The 22,453-nt window shown below is 32.1% G+C and overlaps 1 protein-coding gene across 4 annotated transcripts in view; it reads right to left on the reverse strand.

Annotated features, from left to right (window-relative positions):
- Window positions 1-2,387: 2,387 nt before the first annotated feature.
- The window catches only part of WRN (WRN RecQ like helicase), a 118,105-nt gene continuing 98,039 nt past the window's right edge, over window positions 2,388-22,453 (reverse strand). For all 4 annotated transcript variants that reach the window (XM_074329691.1, XM_074329690.1, XM_074329689.1 and 1 more), the window contains 5 exons: window positions 19,794-19,925; window positions 16,957-17,119; window positions 9,965-10,182; window positions 6,788-6,913; window positions 2,388-4,329 (listed from right to left, as the gene is read on the reverse strand). In XM_074329691.1, the coding sequence (XP_074185792.1) occupies window positions 4,210-4,329; window positions 6,788-6,913; window positions 9,965-10,182; window positions 16,957-17,119; window positions 19,794-19,925 (759 nt within the window). In that variant the 3' untranslated portion in view covers window positions 2,388-4,209. The remainder of the gene's footprint in view (window positions 4,330-6,787; window positions 6,914-9,964; window positions 10,183-16,956; window positions 17,120-19,793; window positions 19,926-22,453) is intronic.

Here is a 22,453-nt window from a genome sequence, read left to right on the forward strand (position 1 = left end):
CTCTGGGTTTAATGAATAGATATTAATCTTAGTCTTAATAGTAACCATACCATTAGATCTTTTTTCTATCTTGCAAGTGAAATTTGTTGACGACAGCATTTCTATGCAATAACAAATTTTAAAATTCTTATTAAATATTTCACTGTTTCAAACTTGGTAGGATTTTAACTTGGATGGCTCGTGATATTATTATGCTGAGCGAAGTAAGTCAGACAGAAAAAGTCGAGAACCATGTGATTTCACTGATATGTGGGATATAAAACTGAAAACAACAAAGGAACAATACAAAAAAACAAAGAAACAAAAACTCATAGATATAGACAATAGTTTAGTGGTTACCAGAGGATAAGGGGTGGTAGTGGTAGATGAGGGTAAACGGGAGCAAATATATGGTGATGGAAGGAGAACTGACTCTGGGTGGTAAACACACAATGTGATATATAGATGATGTAATACAGAATTGTACACCTGAAGTCTATGTAACTTTATTAACTATTGTCACCCCAATAACTTTAATTTTAAAAAAAGAGTCACAAGCAGATACTAATTTTTTTCAATGATACAATTTAAATTGGAGTTACAACTAATCTGTTACTATGAAATACGTTACATTATCTCAAGCATTACAAAATCAAATATGTACTTTTTCTTTCTTAACCCTAAAGTATTACTTTTAAAGGTTTAAGTTAATCTGCTGTCTACTTACTTCTAATTTTTTTCCAAGGTTTAAATACATTTATTCAGTAAGGAAGAAAAGTACGTTATCCCCAATTGTTGAATTGCCTTCCCAAGCAAAATTATGGGGATACCTTCACAGACAGCTGAGATTGCTGAAGTTTGCAGCTCACATCAAGATTGTAGCTTTCTTCAGTGTTTCTGTCAGTTTTGCATTTCTTTGCTTCCCATTAGATACATGTCTATTTAGCTCTAACATGACTTTAAGGTCATTCCACCGAACCTTTCATGCTCTTAGTTAATTCTATTGCAATCACTTTGAATAGGATGAATCTATTCTTTTCTTATTCTAACTATCTGGTAAGACCACAGCTTTCTTGAATTCTAAATACTGTCAGGGATTTGCCTGACTCTGTAGTCATAGTTCTGTGGTCCAATAACAACACAGAAGAGAAAGTAATTAATACTTTTTGGAGGCGATTATCATAATAATAGTATCCTAAAAGAAAACTCCTTATTTTCAAGAATAAACCTGAGACAGACTTGAAGCCTGAGACTGCTGAAGAATGATACCACACCCAGGAAATTAAAGTCCAGTTTATCTATTCTTACAGTAAGTACCCTATACCGTAGTGTGCTGTGATCATTGTGTACCTGGGCACCAGGCAGGGACAGGTAGCAGTTTCCACAACACACCCTGGTGGTGGTGGTGGGGCAGCAGGGAGAGGGGAGGACACAAAACCCTGAGGGAACTCATGGAAGACAGAGACTTGGAGCTCTAGGAAGCCTCTGCCTAGGAGCGTGCTGCTTCGTCTTCTACTTTGTGGAACTATCTCTATGAGTTTCTATATCCTTTACCACTAAAGAAACTTTGTATCTTTTGTGCCTTTTGAAGGGTCTTCCTATCAATCACATGACTGTAACTGTTGTGACAACCGCACACAAGTGGAAGTTAAAAACAAATAAAAAACCCTCATTCAAACAAGTTTAACGTAAGTGAAGGGAATTTAAGGACCCGGGTATCTGAAATACTCAAAGGTGTCTGTGATTTCAGGAAAGGCATGAATTAGTATGCCAGAAATCTCACCAGGATGATTCCTCATGGTCCTAAAATTGCTCCAACACGCCCAAGGTTCATGCTTCCCCATGAGTAACAGCAGGGTAAGAGAGAACATACTTGTTTCGGCATTTCATAAAATGTCCTGAGACATACTCTGATTGGACAGCTTAGGTCACATACCTACCCCAGATCCAAACACTGCTACCAAAGACTAGCTCAGATGAGGTCGTAGGTGCCAATCCCATATTCAGGTTGGAATTATTCTCCCTGAACCAACCCAAACAGAGGTCAAGAACTATGTATGCTGGGAAGGCATAATAAAATTCACTACATAAAAAAGAAAATAATAATTTTCTCTCCCTCTGGCTATGTATTTGGCATGAGAATATAACATATTTCATTTCATGAATGTTCAAAGCTGTACTTAAAATAGCAGAAAAATTGGGAGGAACTTTAATGTCCAACAATATGAAATAAGTTAAATAATTCATAGTAATGTCTGTATAACAAAACACTATACCACCAGTTCTCAGCCTCCTAGATCTCAGGACCCTTTTATATTCTTAAAAATTGTTGAGGACCCAAAAGAGCTTTTGCTAATGTGGGTTATAGATATCACTATTTACTGTTTTTATAAATTAAACTGACAAAAAAATTTTAAAATATTTATTAATTTGTTTATAAATAACAATAGTAATTCTATTACATAGTAACATAAAGACAGTTTAAAACAAAAAAATCCCCTCCACATAATTGTGAGAAAAGTGGCATCATTGTCTGGCTGGATTCTCAGATCTGCTTCTTTGTTAAATCTGTTTTGATATGCTGTTTTGGCTGAAATGTATGAAGGAAGTTGGACCTCAAACAGATATGTAGTTGGAAAAGGGAGACGTATTTTAATAGCCTTTCCAGATAATTGTAGATATTTTTCTTTGAAACTATCCCAAAACTGGACAAATGTTAGTTCCTTAAAAGATTGGTTGCAATATGTGATCTGAAATCATATAAATCATGTTTTCATATACTGCCATGTTAAAATCCATTGATCCATTGTGCACTCTGAATGGATCTCTTACTTGTGCATGATTTTATAAGATAATGTATTAATCATCCAGAAAATATTGGTTCACTGAGTTATGCAGATCTTCTAAATACTGACAAAAATCATTATATAAAAAAATAAATAAATAACCTTACTCATCACATTAGAAAAGTCTTTGTTATAGGAAGCCATCACATTCCTGGTAGCAAACACAAGTTTTACAAAATTATAAATTTTGCTAGAAATCTCAAATTTTATCATTGGCAACAAATACCCATCATTTTTCCCTGAAGTGAGAAGCTGATGTTCACTTTTGAAGAAATGTCCACCACACACCCAATCTGAATAACCAATCATCATTTTCTATTAGTCATTCTTTTCAGTAGAAATGGTATTGCAAAGGGGAAAAAGCAACTAAGTTCACAAATCAAAGGAGTGCTTTCTCTGGCGATCACCATCATACTTTGGTAGCATAAGTGCCTTCTGCGTATTTGCCATTTCATCACGTAGAATATTGAAAACAGGTGTGCTTAAGGATTAAGAATTAAGAAAATCAATAATTTGGCGCCATTGCCTTGATCTGCACTAAAGTACCACTGGTTTTACTCACTGTTGCTTTACACCCTCATTGCAAATATCAACATAGTACAAAAGGCAAAAGATATCTTGGTATTAGGAAAATACTGTTTTGCTTTTGCAGATCCCCTGAAAGAGTCTTAGGGACTCCTAACAATAGTCTGCAGACTACACTCTGAGAATCACTGTACTATATAAAGCCACAAAACAAGATTCTGTGGGAGACTATTTAATGACATTAAAAAATGTTCAAAATATAGTCAAATGAAATAAGTAACAAACAATATGTTTGTTTCTCTAGAAACAATCTGAAATAGAAAAAAATGACAAAATCACCAATAGAAGTGATTATATCAATTAAAGTATACAATAGAATAGTATGTTGCTGTAAAAAACAATGAGCTAAACCAATATAAAAAAGGTCTTCATGCCATATTAAGTAAAAAAGTTTGTTGCAGAAAATTGCATAAAGTGTGATCTCACCTGTGTTGAAAAAATAACATATATGTAGATACATATGCAAAGGCATGTAAACGCAGAAGAAATGACTAAAGAACTATAGTTCTTATATATAATAGGAGTTATCTTCTGGTAAAGGGCTGGTAATGGGTGTGAGGAAAAAGGAATATGGGGACTGTCGAAAGATGTTTTTAGCATAGCTTGAATGTTTTACAAAGAAAATTCATTCATGCATTATTCATGTAACAGACTAAGAAAAGAAGTGAAGATGAGAAGTTTTGGCAGGATACACAAAAGGGGCTAATTGTTTATCTGGTGGAACTGTTGATAATTTTTATTTTCTTTTTCACTTCTCTGGATTTTCTAGAGAAACATAATTCTTCTGGCAACTGCCAGCTTAACTAAAAAGACCCTTCTTTTTTGTTTTGGCCATTGGTTTCTTGCTGGAAGCAGCTAAGATCATATTTCCTTTGTCAAACCACTCAGGTAATTTTCTCTTTGAGGTTTCAGATGAAGTCTATAGGAAAGAAACAGAAAAGGAAATATTTGTACTGTTGAAAATGTGTGTCAATTACAAAAACTAACATAGATTACTGAATATACACCCACATCCTTCTCTTGCCAAATAAAACAAAATAGTGAGATCTATAGAATTTATTTCTACATCAAACAGTAAATAAAAGAGATACAAAATCACTATGTCATTTCTTTAGACAGTTTACTTACCATTCTGCTACGTATTCTAAGACACTTAAGTGTAGACACTTATTGGGAAGGAAAGAACTAGATATTATTTCATATCTATGTTCCATGGTGTATTTGCTTAGAGTTGACCAAAACAGTGAATTTAATGTGCTGAGGAAGATGTCCGCCAGGGAATGTGTGTGGGCACACGCGCATACACACAGAGTTACATTAGGCATTTGAAAAAGAACATAACTTCTACATGTACAATGGTAGACAGACTAGAAGAGTGGTTCACTCGTCAGCAGTACCTTGCAGAGTTACTGAGACAGCAGAAACTAAAAAAAATTTGCTGAATAAATTAAAAAATTGTTTTTCGTTTCATACTCTTTTAGAGATTCTGCTAAAATCTAGAGATCTACTTCTGAAAAAACAAGACAAATGTACACAATACTTTGCACAGTTTTAGTGGGCCCACGCACCAAAGGATGTCTCAGGACCCTAAGTTAAAAGTCCCTGAAGAAAAATGGTTTTAAGAACCACAGGCAATGATTGTGTGCTAAACAATCTGCACAAGAAAAAAATAAAAACAATTTTAAGTAGGTAAGTGTTCCATAAGTCTAAAATGGTATTAATTTGTATTATCTCAGTTTCAGCACTAGAAACTCACACTAACATGACAATTATTCTTACATGAGTACACCTTGGAATCCAGCAGAGTTAATTTAGTTATTAGAACTAGTATTTGAAGGACTTTACGGTAAAGTGGCCTCATCTGAGCTATAATGTGCGTGTTAGCCTAAGATATAAAAGCATAATTTATTCAATTTCAAAAATGAAGACTATATCTATATATTGTTCATTAACTGCTTGCTATGTTTTATTATGTTTTCTATGTTTAAAAATGGTTTCAAAATATTTAAGGGTAGGAAAAAAAGTAAAATATCCTTGGCAGAAAACTGTGAAAACTTATATTAAAAAAAAAAAAAGGTAAGAACTGTTAGCTGTTCCAGCTTAATTAAAGAAATCCAGTGTAGAAGAAAGGACTATTCACACTTCAACAAAAGCTGAAAAAAAAAGAACTGGCTAAGATAGCAACTTTTGTCCTGAGTACCGATTTCCTCACAGGGAAGAAAAGACCAGGAGAAGAAATTAGATTTATATTCACTGTACGATACTATAATGTTTGCCTTAGAAATAATAAATATTAGGGATATAAAGTGGCACTGAAAAAAGGCATTTGGGTAGAGATAAAATTGGCCCAGAAATATTTATTCTTCTCAAAGGATCTTATTAATATCAAAATCCCTTGCAGCCACAGACAGCTACAGTTGCTTACAATCAGAGTTGGAACCCCTGAGTGCATCTGGGGAAGGAAACCAGTTAAGATTATAACACAGCCAAAAAGTAAAACAGCATGGAATCTGAACAGTAGGAGAGGAAAGGAAAAAAACCGAAAGTCCTTTGTTGTAGCTGAATACCATGGAGTAAGCAGGGACTTTGAAACCAGACAGAACTATGTATGAATTCTGAGTCACTTGCTAAATATATGCCCTTATGAATGTTATTTAAGCCTCAATTTCTTCACACAGAAAATAAGAGTAACAGTACATATCATTACTAGATTATTTGGAGAGTTAAATGAGAATTTATGTAATGAAAATATATGTAAAATATCAAAACACATTCGGATTTATCTGTGACATTCATTAATTGGTAGCTAATATAATTTAAAGTATTTTATCTTCTATAATATTTCTATCTGTGACATTCATTAATTGGTAGCTAATATCATTTAAAGTATTTTATCTTCTATAATATTTCTATAGAATATGATTTTCAGCATTTTTCTTATAATTATAATAATGATCTAATTTCATTGAGAAAGGGGGAAATGCTTACTTACATTGAGTGTATCTTTTGAATCTCAACGATAAGTATATGGAGAGACTTAAGTTATAAAGTCTAGGTCACCTATCAAAAAAAAATGCCTGGCAGAGACTAATTCGTTATCAGTAGACTAAAATTCCCAGCAATCATAACATTTTAAGGGGATATTTACATCTTTTTCATACTCCAAATTCTATTAACAGACTATTATCATTAAGGTGAGCACACAAAACATTTACTCGTTTGCTGATTACATGTGCATGTATATATGTAACCAAATAGAGATATATGTATGTTATATTCATATTTAATTTCATCTAAAACAAAAATAAATCTAAACATATTAGTTATCAAGCCTGATGTGTTTGTCATGAAAACTATTTTACTATATCAATTTTTACCTGTAAATGAGAATCTGTAAATAAAAGTTCTAGTTCTGAATCGCTGGGAGGCTGATTCCAAGCAGTTAGCGAATTTCCGTGACTCTCATCCTTCGGTGAAAAATTACAACGATGTTTTCCATCAACCTTTAACATTTTTATAGAACACAAAATAGTTACAGCATGTACTATTTCCTTAGGGAAAAAAAAACTATGCCTACAAAAGCAAAGCTTAAGAAAATTCTTATTATTCTGAAGTACTGTATTTTAACAATGATTTACCCATAAGGCATTTTTTCTGAGTATCTTACAATAGTTTGTAAATAATATTGTATATTTTATTTCATAATGAAACTTAGGGGCAGGGCAAGAAATCTATCTCTCATTCTCTCTTCCTCTCTCTCTCTCTCTCTGTCTCTCTGTCTCTCCCTCTCTCTCTCTCTTAGGCAATCAAGAAGAAATAGAAGGGAAAAAGTGATACAGGAGGAAAGGGTTCTGAGAAGATGGAAGCACCAGCATAGTTTTTTACTTACTCTTAATCCTAGCATTAAAACTAATAGAAAGAAATAGGTGGAAAAAGCAAAAAATTATCATCTATATTTACAAAGAAAGTTACCTCAGGAAACCGAAAATATATGTAAGGACAAACCATCAATAGCCATAAGACCTGCTCGGTATAGCATCTGTATGTGGGAAAGCAGAGGCAAGCAGTGAGGTGCCTGAGAACATGAGGACCCCAAAATAGCCCACAGGTATTTTGGAAAGCATGATAGATTAATTTGAGAACAGCATCTGAAAGTGGGAGGGCTTTTGAAGCCCAGATAAAAGTGACAGAGGAGTGTATCTCATAAACCAAGTTTCTATATTTTGAACATAACACAAAAACAACAGAAGAGAGAATTCTGTGAACTTGGAAAAACTATGCTGAACCATGTCTTCTTTAGAAACTGCAGGGAAACTAATGTCACATGAAAACATGCAACAGAAAAGTGTCAAGGTCAAATCCAAGACACCAAAAAGACTTTCTAAGATAGAGAATAAAACTGTAACCTCTGAAAATGAGCTAAAAAACATTAGGAAAATGATTCAAAACATGATAGAACTTCATAAATCAAAATCAGAAAAACTCAAAACTGAGTGGAAAAGCTCAAGAAAAAATTAGAAATCAAAAGTAAAATCCAAGAAAAGTTTCCTGAAACAAAAATTTTAGAACTATTAAAAAAGTTCCAGAAATTTAAAAAAAAACAAAAAACGACATATTTAAAGAACCCACTGTGTACTTCTTAATTCAGAACCACCAAATATCAAGACATAATCTTCCTCCATTAAACAGAGGCATGACTGGACCTCTATCTTAATAGCTATCACAATATTTGTAAATCACATGATGCGTCAAGTAATAAAAAGAAACTGTTCTGACATTATTCTTTATCAGAAGCCTCATAATTATAAGAAGAAAAACACTAAGGGATACAACTAGGTTTGTAGAGATGATGAATGTTAACATATGAAAGAAAGATCCGGATACTAGGCCTCTGACAGACTCCACAGTATTGGAGTTTTCTATACCAGGAGGCAGATAAAAGAAAAATACTTTGGCTCACTCACTTCTTAATTTACTTCCCAGTGCCCAAATCCTTGTTCCCTTAAATGGGAGGAAAGGAAGCTAAATCCAGTCCCACCCACCGACCCCCACTTTGTTGCTGGCATCTAATGATATTTTGATAGAGGAAAAGCAAAACTGTTGATGTGTGGTTAAAATAATATTTTACTATAAATGTGCTTCAGAAAAAAGTAAGGAAAAATTAAAAGTTATACCTTTTCCTGTATTGATAGGTAGAAATTAGGAAAAAAATAAGGTCTTAGGCACCTGGTACAGATTTCAGAAATAAAAGGCTGGGAATCGAAGCCAAATATCACTAACACCACCCAACACATATTTTCTTTAATGCCCTTTTTATAGCTAGTTCAACTGTCAAAATAATGTAAAGAATTCCAATTAATCAAACTTCATGAGGTTATCTAGAACAAGACTATATACAAATCTAACTGAAGTACAGAATTAAATAAGATCAGCTCTCGTTTTTAAGCTATTGAGAAAAGCAGTTTAACTGTTGAAAACCTATAAAGATTATCACAGAACTGAAATGGAGTTCCTAATTCTTTAATATAAATATTAGCAACCACCTACTACCATGCTGAATTTATCATGTAGAAACTAAATTTTTAAATTAATTATTTGTTTTCACAAATGTTTATCATGGAGTCATGTAATTTTAGACCTGAAAGATACAGAAGGCCAGATTTTCGATTTTATACAATCATTTTATAGAGTCACACTGTCAAAGAATAATTATTCTCTGATCACTATTTTTTTCACACCATACACAGAGAAATAATTTTCAAAGCATTTGATTTTAATAAAATGTGCTATCTAAAATAATACTAAATGCCTGGTCTTGCTCTGATCTTGCAAAAAGTACATTGCAATATGCTCTGAGCCACAAGCAACAATTATCCTTGTACCTGAGATATTCAGTATACCGTGTTTCCCAGAAAATAAGACCACATCTTATATTAATCTTTGCTCCAAAAGACTCATTAGGGCGTATTTTCAGGGGGTGTCTTATTTTTTCATGTACAACAATCTACATTTATTCAAATACAGTCATGTCATCGTCTTCTGGAACATCGTCAAAACGTACTAAATGCATCTGTCTGGCTGACGATCTGGGGCTTATTTTCGGGGTAGGTCTTATTTTCGGGGAAACACAGTAACAGCAACAGTGTATGATAAATGACAGAATAATAGACAAACCAGTTTGGGAGCTATTTATAATAGAATTTGTTTTCATTTTCATTAATCACATAAACTGTCATATGCTTAATGCCAGTATTAATTACACCTATAAAAGAAAGAGAATTTCCAGGCTATATAATTGAAGATAGAGAAAAAACTTAAGCTGACATTCCACACAATAAGCTAAAAGGATAAAACATTCACCATTTCTGTCATTTAAAAAAATCACTTTTCTCAGTTCAGATTTATAAAAAGCAAAAGAAATATGGCACACAGATAAAAAAAAAAGTAGCTTTATATCAGAATTTGTGACAGTTGAAAACATACAGCATTCTAGGATTAGAATATGCAAATTAAATAAACTGACACTTTATGAATATTCTGCATATAATTAACACCTTGGTATTAGGGCCAACTTCTTCTTCCTTGCTTCTCTTAGAACTTGAATAGCTCTCTTCAGAGTCGGGGAAACATCTCCTTTTGTTGGAATCACATGAAGGTTGGAATAACAGTCTGTTGTCACTATCTTTTTCCAGGATCTCAATCACCATGTGGATAAGGTACATGTCAATGTTTTCAGGAACAAACATTCTAATTAATTTAATTTTATTCAACTCTGTAAAGGATGAAAAAATGAGATTTAAAAATAAATTACACAGAACATTTTAGAAAGCCTATGAGCTGGAAATAGTGAAATATTTAGAAGATATAAAAGAGGAAGGTGGCCAAAGAAAATGTTCCTCTTTCAAATGAGGATATCCCTACAGAAGGGCAGTGACTAAAATGTATCCTTCACTCCTGAACTACCTGCACCCTCTGCCCACAAGATCCAAAATCAGGTCAGTGCCACTGACTCTGCATAAATTATGTCTCATAATTTTTGTGGGCAGCACTGAGAATCAAAGCCACAATTCCAAGAATTGTTTCTAAAGGAAATATGCTTCAAATTCCAAATATTAATTACAAGTTAATGTCTTGAAAATAACTTATTCTTAAAATAGAAGCTAATTATACTTGTAAATAAGAGGCCAATAAAAAGGATCCTTTCAGTGGATACTGTAGATGACAAAACACATCAATTATTTAAAATGCATATTAACTGAGTTTTGGGGGAAAATACATCTTATTTTCAGAATCAAGGAATTTTTAATTTTTGTAACTCAACAGAACTGATTCAGACTATGTTAGTCTCTTCACACCTTTTACAAAGTATGTAGCAATTCCCCAGCAGACCACTATTTATGTTCCAAGTACTTCCTTTTAGCATCATTCATCTGCAATTCTCTACAGTGTAGTAAAGCATCTTAAACCTATTCACTCATCTTCATGTAACATTGAAAAGTGGTATCAAACATTAATGATGACACCCAATTCAAATTAACAATCAGAAACCAAGTATTTTTAAATGACACTCTGAAAAGGTGGTTTTTAGATTTACTAGAGTTTTCAGGTTTGTAGTCTCCTTTCTTCCAAAATTCTTATCTTGCTACTCAGGATGTCCCCCCAAAAACTGCAGTTTAAAAAAAAAAAGAGAGAGAAGGTAACACAGCTAACAGATTATTAGGATAATGGGCTATCCAATTATTTGGCTTGTACTCTTTCTAAATTTAAAGTTTTAAAATGGAAAACTGATGTTAATCAAAACCTTGGAAAAATAAGATTACTTCTAATTGTGATAAAATCAGCAATGTGACTATCACATCTATCAACCAAACTAAAATTTTATTTGTCCTTTGGTCATTATACCATCCTAACACCATTGAAATTCTGCCAATTTTACTACTTCAAAAATTTTTAATGGCTGCAGAATCTTCTTTGTATATAACAGAATTTACTTTGAGTTCCCTTTCATTTGTCCTCATTTTTCCTTTGGAAAAAGAAAACGTTCTTTTGAACATTATATTACACATATCTTTCCATATTTCTAGATTCCCAGAAGTGAAGTTACTAGTTCAAAGGTTAAGCACCTTTTATATTTTGACACATATTGCCAAACTACCTCTATAATTGTGTTGTCTGAGACAATAACCTCTAGCCACATGTCTACAGAGCACTTGAAATGTGGCTAATATGCCTGAGGAACTCAATTATTAATTTTTAGTAATTCTAATTAATCTTAAATTAAATTTAAAAACAGATACTTGATTCAGTTATCAGAAAATTTTTAAGTATGTTTGGAATAAATTGGGTTATCTTCATCTATTTATTAAATTGTAAATTTTATAAAAGCTAAATACAGATCAAGCATTTCAAATTAAATTTAACATTAGAAATGAGATATGCTGTGAATGAAAAATACATATCTGATTTCAAAGGCTTAGTACAAAAAAACCCTCATCAATATCTCATTAATAATTTTTATATTCATTCACGCTGAAATAACATCTTTAATATATTGGGTTAATTAAATTATATAAATAAAATTAATTACATCTTACTTTTTAAATGTGGCTTTTAGAAAATTTAAAATTGCATATGTGGCTCACATTATATTTCTTTTTGGATAGTGCTGCACCAGAAAAACCATACAAATTTTCCCATACTCTAGCCAAATAACACAATTACATTATACTACATTCATGTTCTTCTCTAAGTACTTAAATATTGGATAAACAAACTATACATCCTTAGTTTCACCATAGTATAAATGTAAAATTCAGATGCTAATTTTGGGTGAAACATCCAGACAGTCTTGTCCTATCATAAGATAATTGGCTAAATGAATTATTTTGAAAAGGAAATAATATTTTATTCCATTTGTAACAACCCATTTCTAGTATTAGAATCTTCTTTTCATAAAATTATGATGTACAAACATTTGCCTATTGTTTTTTAAACCATTAATGATTAATAAATGTAAAGTTGCTATACTGTAATTAGAATATAATTTCAAGATATAATTAGCAAATTCATTTATTTACTTACACATTTCTGTAAGTATCCTTTATATTTTTATCTTAAAGTCATTCTATAATATACATATGCAAATAAAAGTTATCCTATAATAGACATACATATGCAAGTAAGTGGCATCTAGCTCTAAAGATGCTTATTATTATTCTGCCCTAACTTCCCATGCAGGTTATTGCTGAAAATATCTATTGGAGAATGAAATAATGAACACTGGCTACACTCTTTCAGTGCTTTAAAAGAGATCATATTACCCCTACTTTTGTGGCAGGTCCCTTGGAAAGCACCCTTAATTTTCCAGGCACATGGACATAAAGAATGGGAGAATGAAATTATTCAAAATACTATCCAGGCACCTCATTAAATGCCTTGCTTAATTTATTACTAAGCGTAGTTAGAATCTCAATTGCATAAAAGAAGCTTAACATTACATAAACATAATAAAACTAAGAATAAAGAGGTACAGAATTCCTTTAAATATTAAGCTACAAGGACAAAAATCTAGTTAGCAAATTAAGACAGTATGAAAATAATCGATATAATTTCTCAACTCACAAATATTCTATTTTTAGGTCTAAGATTATGCCATAATAAAATATAGAAAATCCTCAAGTCAGGATTGTTCAAAATTTAAATGCCAATCAAACTTACTCATTAAAATACTGAATTATGTGATATGGCTACAGTTAAATAACAATGAAAATAACATCTGAATCATTAATATAGTATGTATATTTTCATTTCTTATTTTAATTTATAACAGCAACATTTTCTCCAATAAGAGAACAAATAGTTTTATCAAGGAAAGATAAAATTAAAAAAGTAAAATTTCACATCAATAAATTATGTCTTATAGACTATAAATGTAAAATCAAAAGAAATAAAATTTAGAACTCATGGTTCTCACAATCGTTAACTTTCTCAATTTTGGCTTTAGAAGTAAAGTACAATACATTTTTCCTTATTATATGTACAGCCTACATATAGTATGTCAACAGAAAGATGAAATAAGTGTTTAAAAGTATTCTATACTGTTCTTTGGAACTTCAATTTAATATATATCCCCAAATGAAAATTTATTTGCAATAAGTATACAGTGCTGAAGACAAATGTTTTAAATAATATTTTAGTCACTAACGATTACAAATATTTTTCTCATCTCCCTGATATTTATTGAATCAGGCTATGCAATAATAAATAGGGAACTTTTCATGCTTATATATTCTGCTTGATTTTAATATTTCTTAATTTAAAATGTTACATCAGAAATTGAAATTGCTAACTAAAATTCAGAATGTAGAGGGTACCAGATATAGTAGAAAATACTTAAAGATACTAGATATATAAAGATATTAAACTGAATATACTTAAGAACATTTATTTGACTCATTAATTAGAGGTTTATAAACCCAAATCCTCTATCAGGATTAGGAAGTGTGTATTTCTTTCTTTTAAATAGTTGGCAGTACAACTTTAACATGGTATAGGAAAAAGGAAAACCTCGTTCTATCATTAACCTTGACATTATATTAAAACAATTTGCAACTCTCTAGGCCTCAGAGTCCTATCTCTGAAATAGGTGGGAGTCGGAAAATGAAAATATAATGATTTCCAATTTCCTACCAAATATAAAATTCTGTAACTTTACAATTATATTATTTAGGAAGCAAATTAGCAGCACCTCAATGCTTCACCATAGCAAAACAAAATAGATGTTGTCAATACTTGGCTGAACTATACAATCTTAAATCTTCCTCTACCATTTTCCCCTACCAATAATGAATTGAAATTAGAACCTTCATTTGATGTCATTTAAGAATATTTGCCCAAGAACTCTTCAGTACTTGAAAAGAAGACAGATAACTATAACCTGCCTGAATTACTGAAGTTGTTTGTTTCTATAAGATACATTTGAAACCTCCCTTTGGGTGTACTTATTTATTAACTTCGTATTTTTCTTAATTAGCTCCTAAAAAGGATAGAGTATAAAAGTAATCATATTAAGAGGTATATTGAAGCCAGAAGATCATACCATCTACTTCTTCAATTATCATCATCATATTCATTATCATTGCCACCACCACCACCACCACCACTGCCATTTATGAAATATAGGTGTTCCTGGTATGTGAGGTGGATTAATTCCAGGACCCTATGCTCAAGTGCCTTATATAAAATGACATAGAGTTTGCATACAACCTACGCACATACTTTAAATATACTTTAAATCTCCAGATTACTTATAGTACCCAATACAATATATATGCTATGTAAATAGTTGTTATGCTGTATTGTTTAGAGATCAATTTTCTGGAATTTTTTTCCTAATATTTTTGACCCATGGTTGGTTGAATCTGCAGATGCAAACTCGAGGATCCTGAGGACTAACGGTACTTACCAAGTACCAGAACATTCTGTGCAGTATCTAATTATTTCTCACAATTCTGTAAAGGAGGCAATATTATCCCTCCATGTTCTGGAGAGGAGGAAACTGAGGCTTAGCAAGATTGGGTAATTTGCCCAAGGTAACAGCTCTACAATGGTAGAGCCAAGATCTGAAACAGATCACCTGTTACCAGAGCCTTGCTCTTACTGACTAGGCTAGCATCCATCCATCATCAGTTTTCAGAAGTTAAAGAAGGCAGCCAAATGAGAGCAAACATGTCAATAGGAAAAAAATTGCATGAACTCTTTCAGAGAATACTGCCTACCATCCAACAGCTCATCAAAGACACATTTCTCTGAGTTCTGAGAGACAATACATATAAAAAGGAAAAAAACAATTCCAGAGGATTAAAATAAAAAAGGCCTCTGAATCTCTGACTACTTCATTTTGCATTGGAGAAAAAAGGGGTTTTATATAATCACAGTTCTAATCCTACAAAGTAATTTAGTGTTTTCCTTCCTCTTCCGCCTTAATTTCTAGTAAAACGGCTGCTGAAGTAGGAAAACTGGAATGCGACCAGGAGAGCTGGCTAGCTTTCTCAAACCATGACTCACAGCTAATTTACCTTGGATATTTTATCACAGGCCAGGATTAGACCCTCAGATTTCAGATTTAGAGACCTAATTTAACCTTAATAGACCCACATTAACCAAATTCACAAAGTGCTAATTTATTAATTTACTATTATGAATTCACAATTATGACATAGATAAGTACCCAGATTGGTAGACTAGTGCATACTTTCCCTATAGACAGATCCACACTGGAAATCAAATGATAACCGGAAAGCCAAGAAGTGACAGAAAAGCAGAATTCATTGTTAAGGTGTTTTCCTCAAATAAGATCTTGACGTAACTTATCAACAAGCCCTTAATATACTTGAAGTCTCATTGGCCAGGATTAGAAATTACATATTTCTTTCTTCTAAATAGTTGGCAATACAATTGTAGTATGGTATAATAAAAAGAAAAATTTCAGTTCCCTGAAATTAACTTAGACGACTAATGCCCAAACTCGCCTCCGTGTCTCTCCTTTTCCTGTGATTCCATGGGTGATCAATGGAGGTGATGAAAGTGTCCTTTCTTTAGACCTTCAGTCAAGTCTTGCCTAGAATTAAGGCTGCCTGTTAAGGTGACTTGAATATATTTGATCTGATCAATTCAGTATAGTATTAATTGTGCTTTCAAATGATGATTTTATTCCCCTTATTTCCAAATTTTGGAGGAACCATGTAGCTGTTCCCAAGTGGGAAAGAATTTGAGGTAATAAAAAATGTAATTATTTGCCCTGCAGCTTTGGAGATAAGGCTTCTTCTTTGTCTACTGCGCTGTCCTAACAGTCTGGAAAGATTTATCACATTTATTGAGTTATATAACACGTCCAGTTTATATTTGTACATTTAGGAGTAAAAGTCCTTTAAATGTACCTCATCTTTACTTCTGTAAAAAATGAATTATAATTTTAAAATAGGCATATTAAAAAACGTCTGCAGGGCAAGCAAAGGGGCTTGATCTCCACGAGCACGGCTGAGGTTCCACAGCAAAGTGACAAGAGGAAACCCTTCTACAAGGGCCTACAGAACTTGGTCTACCTTCAGTGTCACAATGACAGCTATCACTGGCTATAACAATTTGAAAGGCTACATAAGTGAAACCAATGAATGACAAGGAATCAGAAAAAGTAGGAGTCAATAATTTTGGGGAATGAATATCAAAAAACCTTGTGGGTTTTTTTTCAAGTGATGAGGTAGAAATTACAAAAGGATGAAAGTACACTGCTTTAGGATGAGTGTAAATTGTAATCTGAAGCTGAAAAAAACACACAAAAATTTCTGACTTAGACTTTCCCCTAAATGATAATGGGAAGAAATATTGCTTTTTTCTAAAACAAAAAGCACTACAAAAGTAAAGGTTTCAAAGTAGCATAAAGGCTTGACATTGTTAAGGTGAAACATATTAATGAACTGCTTGTTTACTTCACTTGGGTTCAATGACTCAAGTCATTAAGGCTGCAGAGCAGGGTCATGGTGATCACCTGAGTTGATGGGAGGGTTTCGGATGACATCCGTAATAATCTTCTGAACCTCTGGAGTGAGGCCTGCTCGCTCCATATCGACTGGGTAGCCAGCTTTCACCACTTGGGATAAGTGCATGCCAACCTCTGCGAGAGGCAGATTCCTGTTCTCAGCTACACTCTCCTAGAGAAGTAGCAGTAAAACAACCAGTGAGTTTTTTTTAAGTTTCTACTATACAGTATTCAAGTGGCCAAAACCTTTAGGTAATAAAACATTCACTGAGAAATAAACAATGTATTAAACCTTCATTTAAAATTTTCATTTTAACTACGTCTTTAAAACTACCCATATTATAGAACTCTACAGGCTCTACTTGTTATATTGAGTAAAAGTCATACAGCGTTAGCTAAGAAATGAATTCTTATCCCTCTGCAATTTTCACCTTAAAAACCTATCAGTGGCAGACAGTAGTCAGTCATTCTATGTAAGTCTAAAAACTGCCACAACCTTTTGAAAATATATATAGTGAACTGTAATCCTGTATTCTATATACTTACAACATGGTATTTTAGTTACATGAATTTCCAAGAAGACCAACCCTAAAATGCTTAGTGATAACACAGGCTCCAGATGCATTCTATAAAAGGTTCTTGAGAAGACTATAACAGGTGTTTTAAATTGGATCTATTCATAAAATAAAAATAACCACAATTTAACAAGGGCTGTCATCATTTGCCTCGTATTGAATTTAACATGAATTGTGTTAAATTTAGGACAATGTTACATATTTATGTAGCTTTTTAAATAAATGTAGTTCCAAATCCATTTAAGATATGTGTTAGATAAAACATTCTTTAAAACGCTCAGAGAATTTAGTCACTCAGATCTAAATTATTTCATGATACTCTCTTTTTAACACATCTTGAAAGTCTGAATTTGGACTGTATTTATGTGAATGTTGATATTTTCATAGAATAGAGCATTCAAAGCAATATTTTAATCCTTCAAAGGTAGGTTTTAAATTACTTTCATTAAATGTCTACTCTTTTCTACTAGACAGTGTGCACCATGTGTGCATAACATCAGGGTTATTTGATACCGGGCATCAAATTACCTAAAACTAATTGTATTATTGCTCCTGATTAATTAGTCCTTAGGCATGTTTAGTTTTGTGGTTAACTGGCAAGACCCTCTCAGACTCCTGGGAGGTAGAGATAATTACACCATGATATTACACAATAATATACAACCAAATATTAGCAAAAGACATAAATGAAAATATACTACTCTTCACATTTTTAACCATGAATATGTAAGATAATACATGAAACATCGTATCATGGCTGAGTAGTAGCATACACTTTACTCAGAAAATTTGGAGGCCATACCAAATTTTCTTAGGAACTATATTTAGTTATACCATATATATATGTGGTTGAATTATATATATATATATATATATATATATATATATATATATATATATATGTATATATATATATATATATATATATGACATGTTTCCCCAAAAGTGAGACCTAGCCAGACAATTAGCTCTAATGTGTCTTTCAGAGCAAAAATTAATATAAGACCCAGTCTTATTTTACTATAATATAAGACCCGGTCTTTAATATATGATATGATTGATATGATATGATACCAGGTCTTACATTAATTTTTGCTCCAAAATATGCATTAGAGCTGATTATCCGGCTAGGTCTTATTTTGGGGGAAACATGATATATATATATATATATATATATATATATATATATATATACACACATATATATGTATATATGTGTGTATATATATATACACATATTTAACATGTACATTTAAGTTACTATTTAAAAGACTAAACTTAAATTACTATTTATCATGTAATTTGTTTAAAAAATAGTACAATGGTTTCCTGTGTAATGGGTTCTGTACTTTTAAGAAATTTGACTATCTAATTAGAACATTTATTAAGTAATTAAGACAAGCTATAAACTATTCTTATTTATATTGTACCTTAGCCAAAATAAAAGGTGTGTAATGTGGCCTAGTAGATGGAGACCCAGAATAGGAAAAGCAGACCTTGGACTACATAGCCTGTTACAAATCAATTTAATGTCAGAGAGGACAGGAAATTCAAGTTAGTTAAACTTACCTGGAAGCTTCATTCTGTCTCTATTCCACTAAGATGCACTCTCTACTTTGTATATTTAAAAAAATACTCAACAGCCTTAATGATTTATGGCAGAACAAAGAAGAAACATTAAGTATGGCCATTTTTCACAGGAATAAGATTTTTTCCAAAGAGCACCAGACATAGTCAAAAAAACACAATAGTACTAGAGGACAAAAACTGAAAAGTAAGTTTGTTGTTTTACTAACTTATTTCTAGCTTCTTCAACATCCTTCCAGAGATATTCTATGCATTTCTGTATACATACACAAGGGTATGTGACTACAAGCATGCATATACACATTTATATGTTTGTTTTTCACACTGTTCTGCATCTTCCTTTTTTAACATACTAAGTTTTTAACTACTAATCTGATTTTTTTTAATAGTCTTAAAATACAGTGCTCTAATATCCCTAAACTATATATGTGTTTATCAGTACCTCTGATACAACCTCTATAAGATAATCACGGTCAAACTATTTGCTGTTTTTACTTAATTGACAGAGGTAAGCTTAGCAGAAGAAGAAAATGACATTCTGTTCTAAAATTAAATATAAAATGAAGCAATATAAAGTAGACAGGATTTGAAGAAATTTATCCCATCACATCTTTAATATTGAAAAGCTGATAAAACATGTTTAGATAAATTTTTAAATTCCCTCTCTTTGAAAGTAATACGTACCAAAGACATCTTCTTTTCTTGGAATAAAAAATATGTGATGGCTATAGTCTGTGAAAGTGAGTTTGCTGTGTTTTTTGCCACCAGACTTTTCTTCTGTTCTTCTTGAGGCTTTGTACTTGAAAAGAGGTCTGTCTACAAAATTTTAAATGTACCACAAAAGATCAATAATAATATCAATATAATCACAGACGGAATATCAATATGATCTTTAGGCATTAGGGAAAAAAAATAATACAAATAAAACCTCTAAGGAACAGTCAAAAATTCCTTTTTATGAGCTCAAAAATGATCTTTTTTTTACATATTGATTTAAAAAGGTAAAATAAGGCTAGAGGGAATATGTTTTTAATAAAATATGTATAATAAACATGGTTATAGAAATAGAAATTCTTAGTCTTGCCTTCAGCAAATAAGAGGAAATAAAAATGAACTATAATGTGGATCATTCTGCCTCTAAATAAGGCTCCTAATCCCCTGGAAGTTAATATTAAATAAATGAATAAGAAGAATCAATATTCAAATTTAGGTACTATAACCACAAGTTCTGCTAGTATGTCGTAAGTAAATATATCATAACTACACATATACTGTTTAAAAGGATACATATACACTATGGGTCTAAATGTGAAGCATTATATAAATTGTTAAATATGGTTGCTTAAGAGATGTCTGAAAGAAAATAAACGGCAGAAGGATTGAAAAATAAGATTAATGAAGAAATACTGGAATTTTTTAAAGTCTAAAAAAAAAGGAAAGAACCAGTGATAGTTTATCATAGAATTATATGATGTATGATTCACATAGATATATGAATGGTTTCCCTCCAAAATGCCAACTTTACCTTCCAAAACATAAAAACCAATATTAAATTACAAGAATTAAATCCAACAGAACTTGGCATATTGCAACCCACACTAGTCCATTCCAACCCTAGACAAAAAGTGAGCCTGTAGTGAAGTTCAGAAAAGCGGACAACCACAGACTGATGAACAGAGAAGCCAGATAACACCACAGACCTAAGGTCTCCAGGTTGTTTCGAGGCACAACTAGATTTTCAAAGAAGAACATTTTTTAGTAAATCAAAATGCAGTGTTCCCATCTGACACCTTAACATAGTCAAATTTGGCCTTAAGTTTCTAGGAATGCCTAAAATCAAACTCCATTAGCCGGATTCCTCAGGATTAGAGTGTAATCTATACCTGGAGACAACAATGGGATACCCCTATACCAAGGTCTTGGAAATGTGACCACTGTGAATTATACGGATTGGCAAATTCATAAAGATTTTAGGATTTATGGGATAAAATCATGACATTGTCTATAAATGTGTGCCTACAGGGTTTAGAAACATCCAAAACACTTAGCAAAGTAATATTAAGAGTAATAATCTCAAGAAGGTAGGGCCAGAATATGATTCTAATAAGCAACAATCAAATCATTTATGTAGATAAAAGACTACATGAATAGACAGTGATCAATTATGGTTATAAATAGAAAAGGCAGAACAACAAAAGTAGGCAATACCTAGTCAACCACTATTCAGATGAGAAGACATCTTGGCTCACTAGATTTGAATATTACAGTTTCTTTGGCAAGTAGTACATGAGAATTCCTCAAACTGCCTTTGCTGCTGAGACTAATTAAGACACTATTGGAATTTCCCTTTGATAGTCCAGACTCACTAAACAACTTTCACATAAGCCAGCTTCCCATATATCTTCTTCTTCTATAGGGAAGAACACACTGATTGGATCAAGTGGAACTCTCCAGTCATATTTCTCACTATAAATTACTGAATTTGCATTCTAATATGTACACTTATATTTATATATGTACACACACATATACATAAATCCAAGTTCACAGAGAAGGATAATGCAATCTACTCCCCCAAATACAACTATTCTGTGACAAGACACATGAGTCTTTTAGGATCACAAGGATGAGGACTGAACCCCTAGCGAGACCATGACAAATGCCACCATGTGAGTAACCAGCTAGGCTTCTCCAGAAAATATGGATTCTGTCTTGACACATGTTTTATAAAAACTGCAATACACAGCTATTCTGAAGCTTCAAAATAAAAACAGAAATATGTAACACCTGGCTATGTTTTATTTAGGTGTATTATATGCTCAGAACACCAAATTCCTACCCCTAGGGTTATTCAATTGTAATTATCTTTCATGTTAATGTCATAGTATAATGCTGATATTGTTCCATATGCAAACGGAAATGCCAAAAAGGTTTTTTGCCTTGGATCAGATCATTCAAATTCTGAAATTAGCCATGTGATACATAACATAGAAAAAGTAAACATTTCTATTTTTCACCATGCAGTAAACCAATACTCAACTAATATAATTTTTCATTAAAATTCCTGAATTATAGATGAATATAAAAAATAAATTTCTTTCCCAAGAAAAGCTCATATTCTTCTTCATGTGGGTATACATAATGGACCACAATGATTTAACAACCTTATCAAAAGGATAGCAATATTATTCATCAAAGGACTAGAATTTTAATTTTTTAAATTAGTTTGTTATAGGTTTTATTATGACTACAGTACGCTGTTTCAATCTATTTTTTATGTGTAGTTAAAAAAAATAGTTATCTATCTCTTTTTAAGCTTTTTATAGTAGCTACCAACTATGAAT

Source organism: Rhinolophus sinicus, linkage group LG04, assembly GCF_036562045.2.
Source record: "Rhinolophus sinicus isolate RSC01 linkage group LG04, ASM3656204v1, whole genome shotgun sequence".
Lineage (NCBI taxonomy): Eukaryota > Metazoa > Chordata > Mammalia > Chiroptera > Rhinolophidae > Rhinolophus > Rhinolophus sinicus.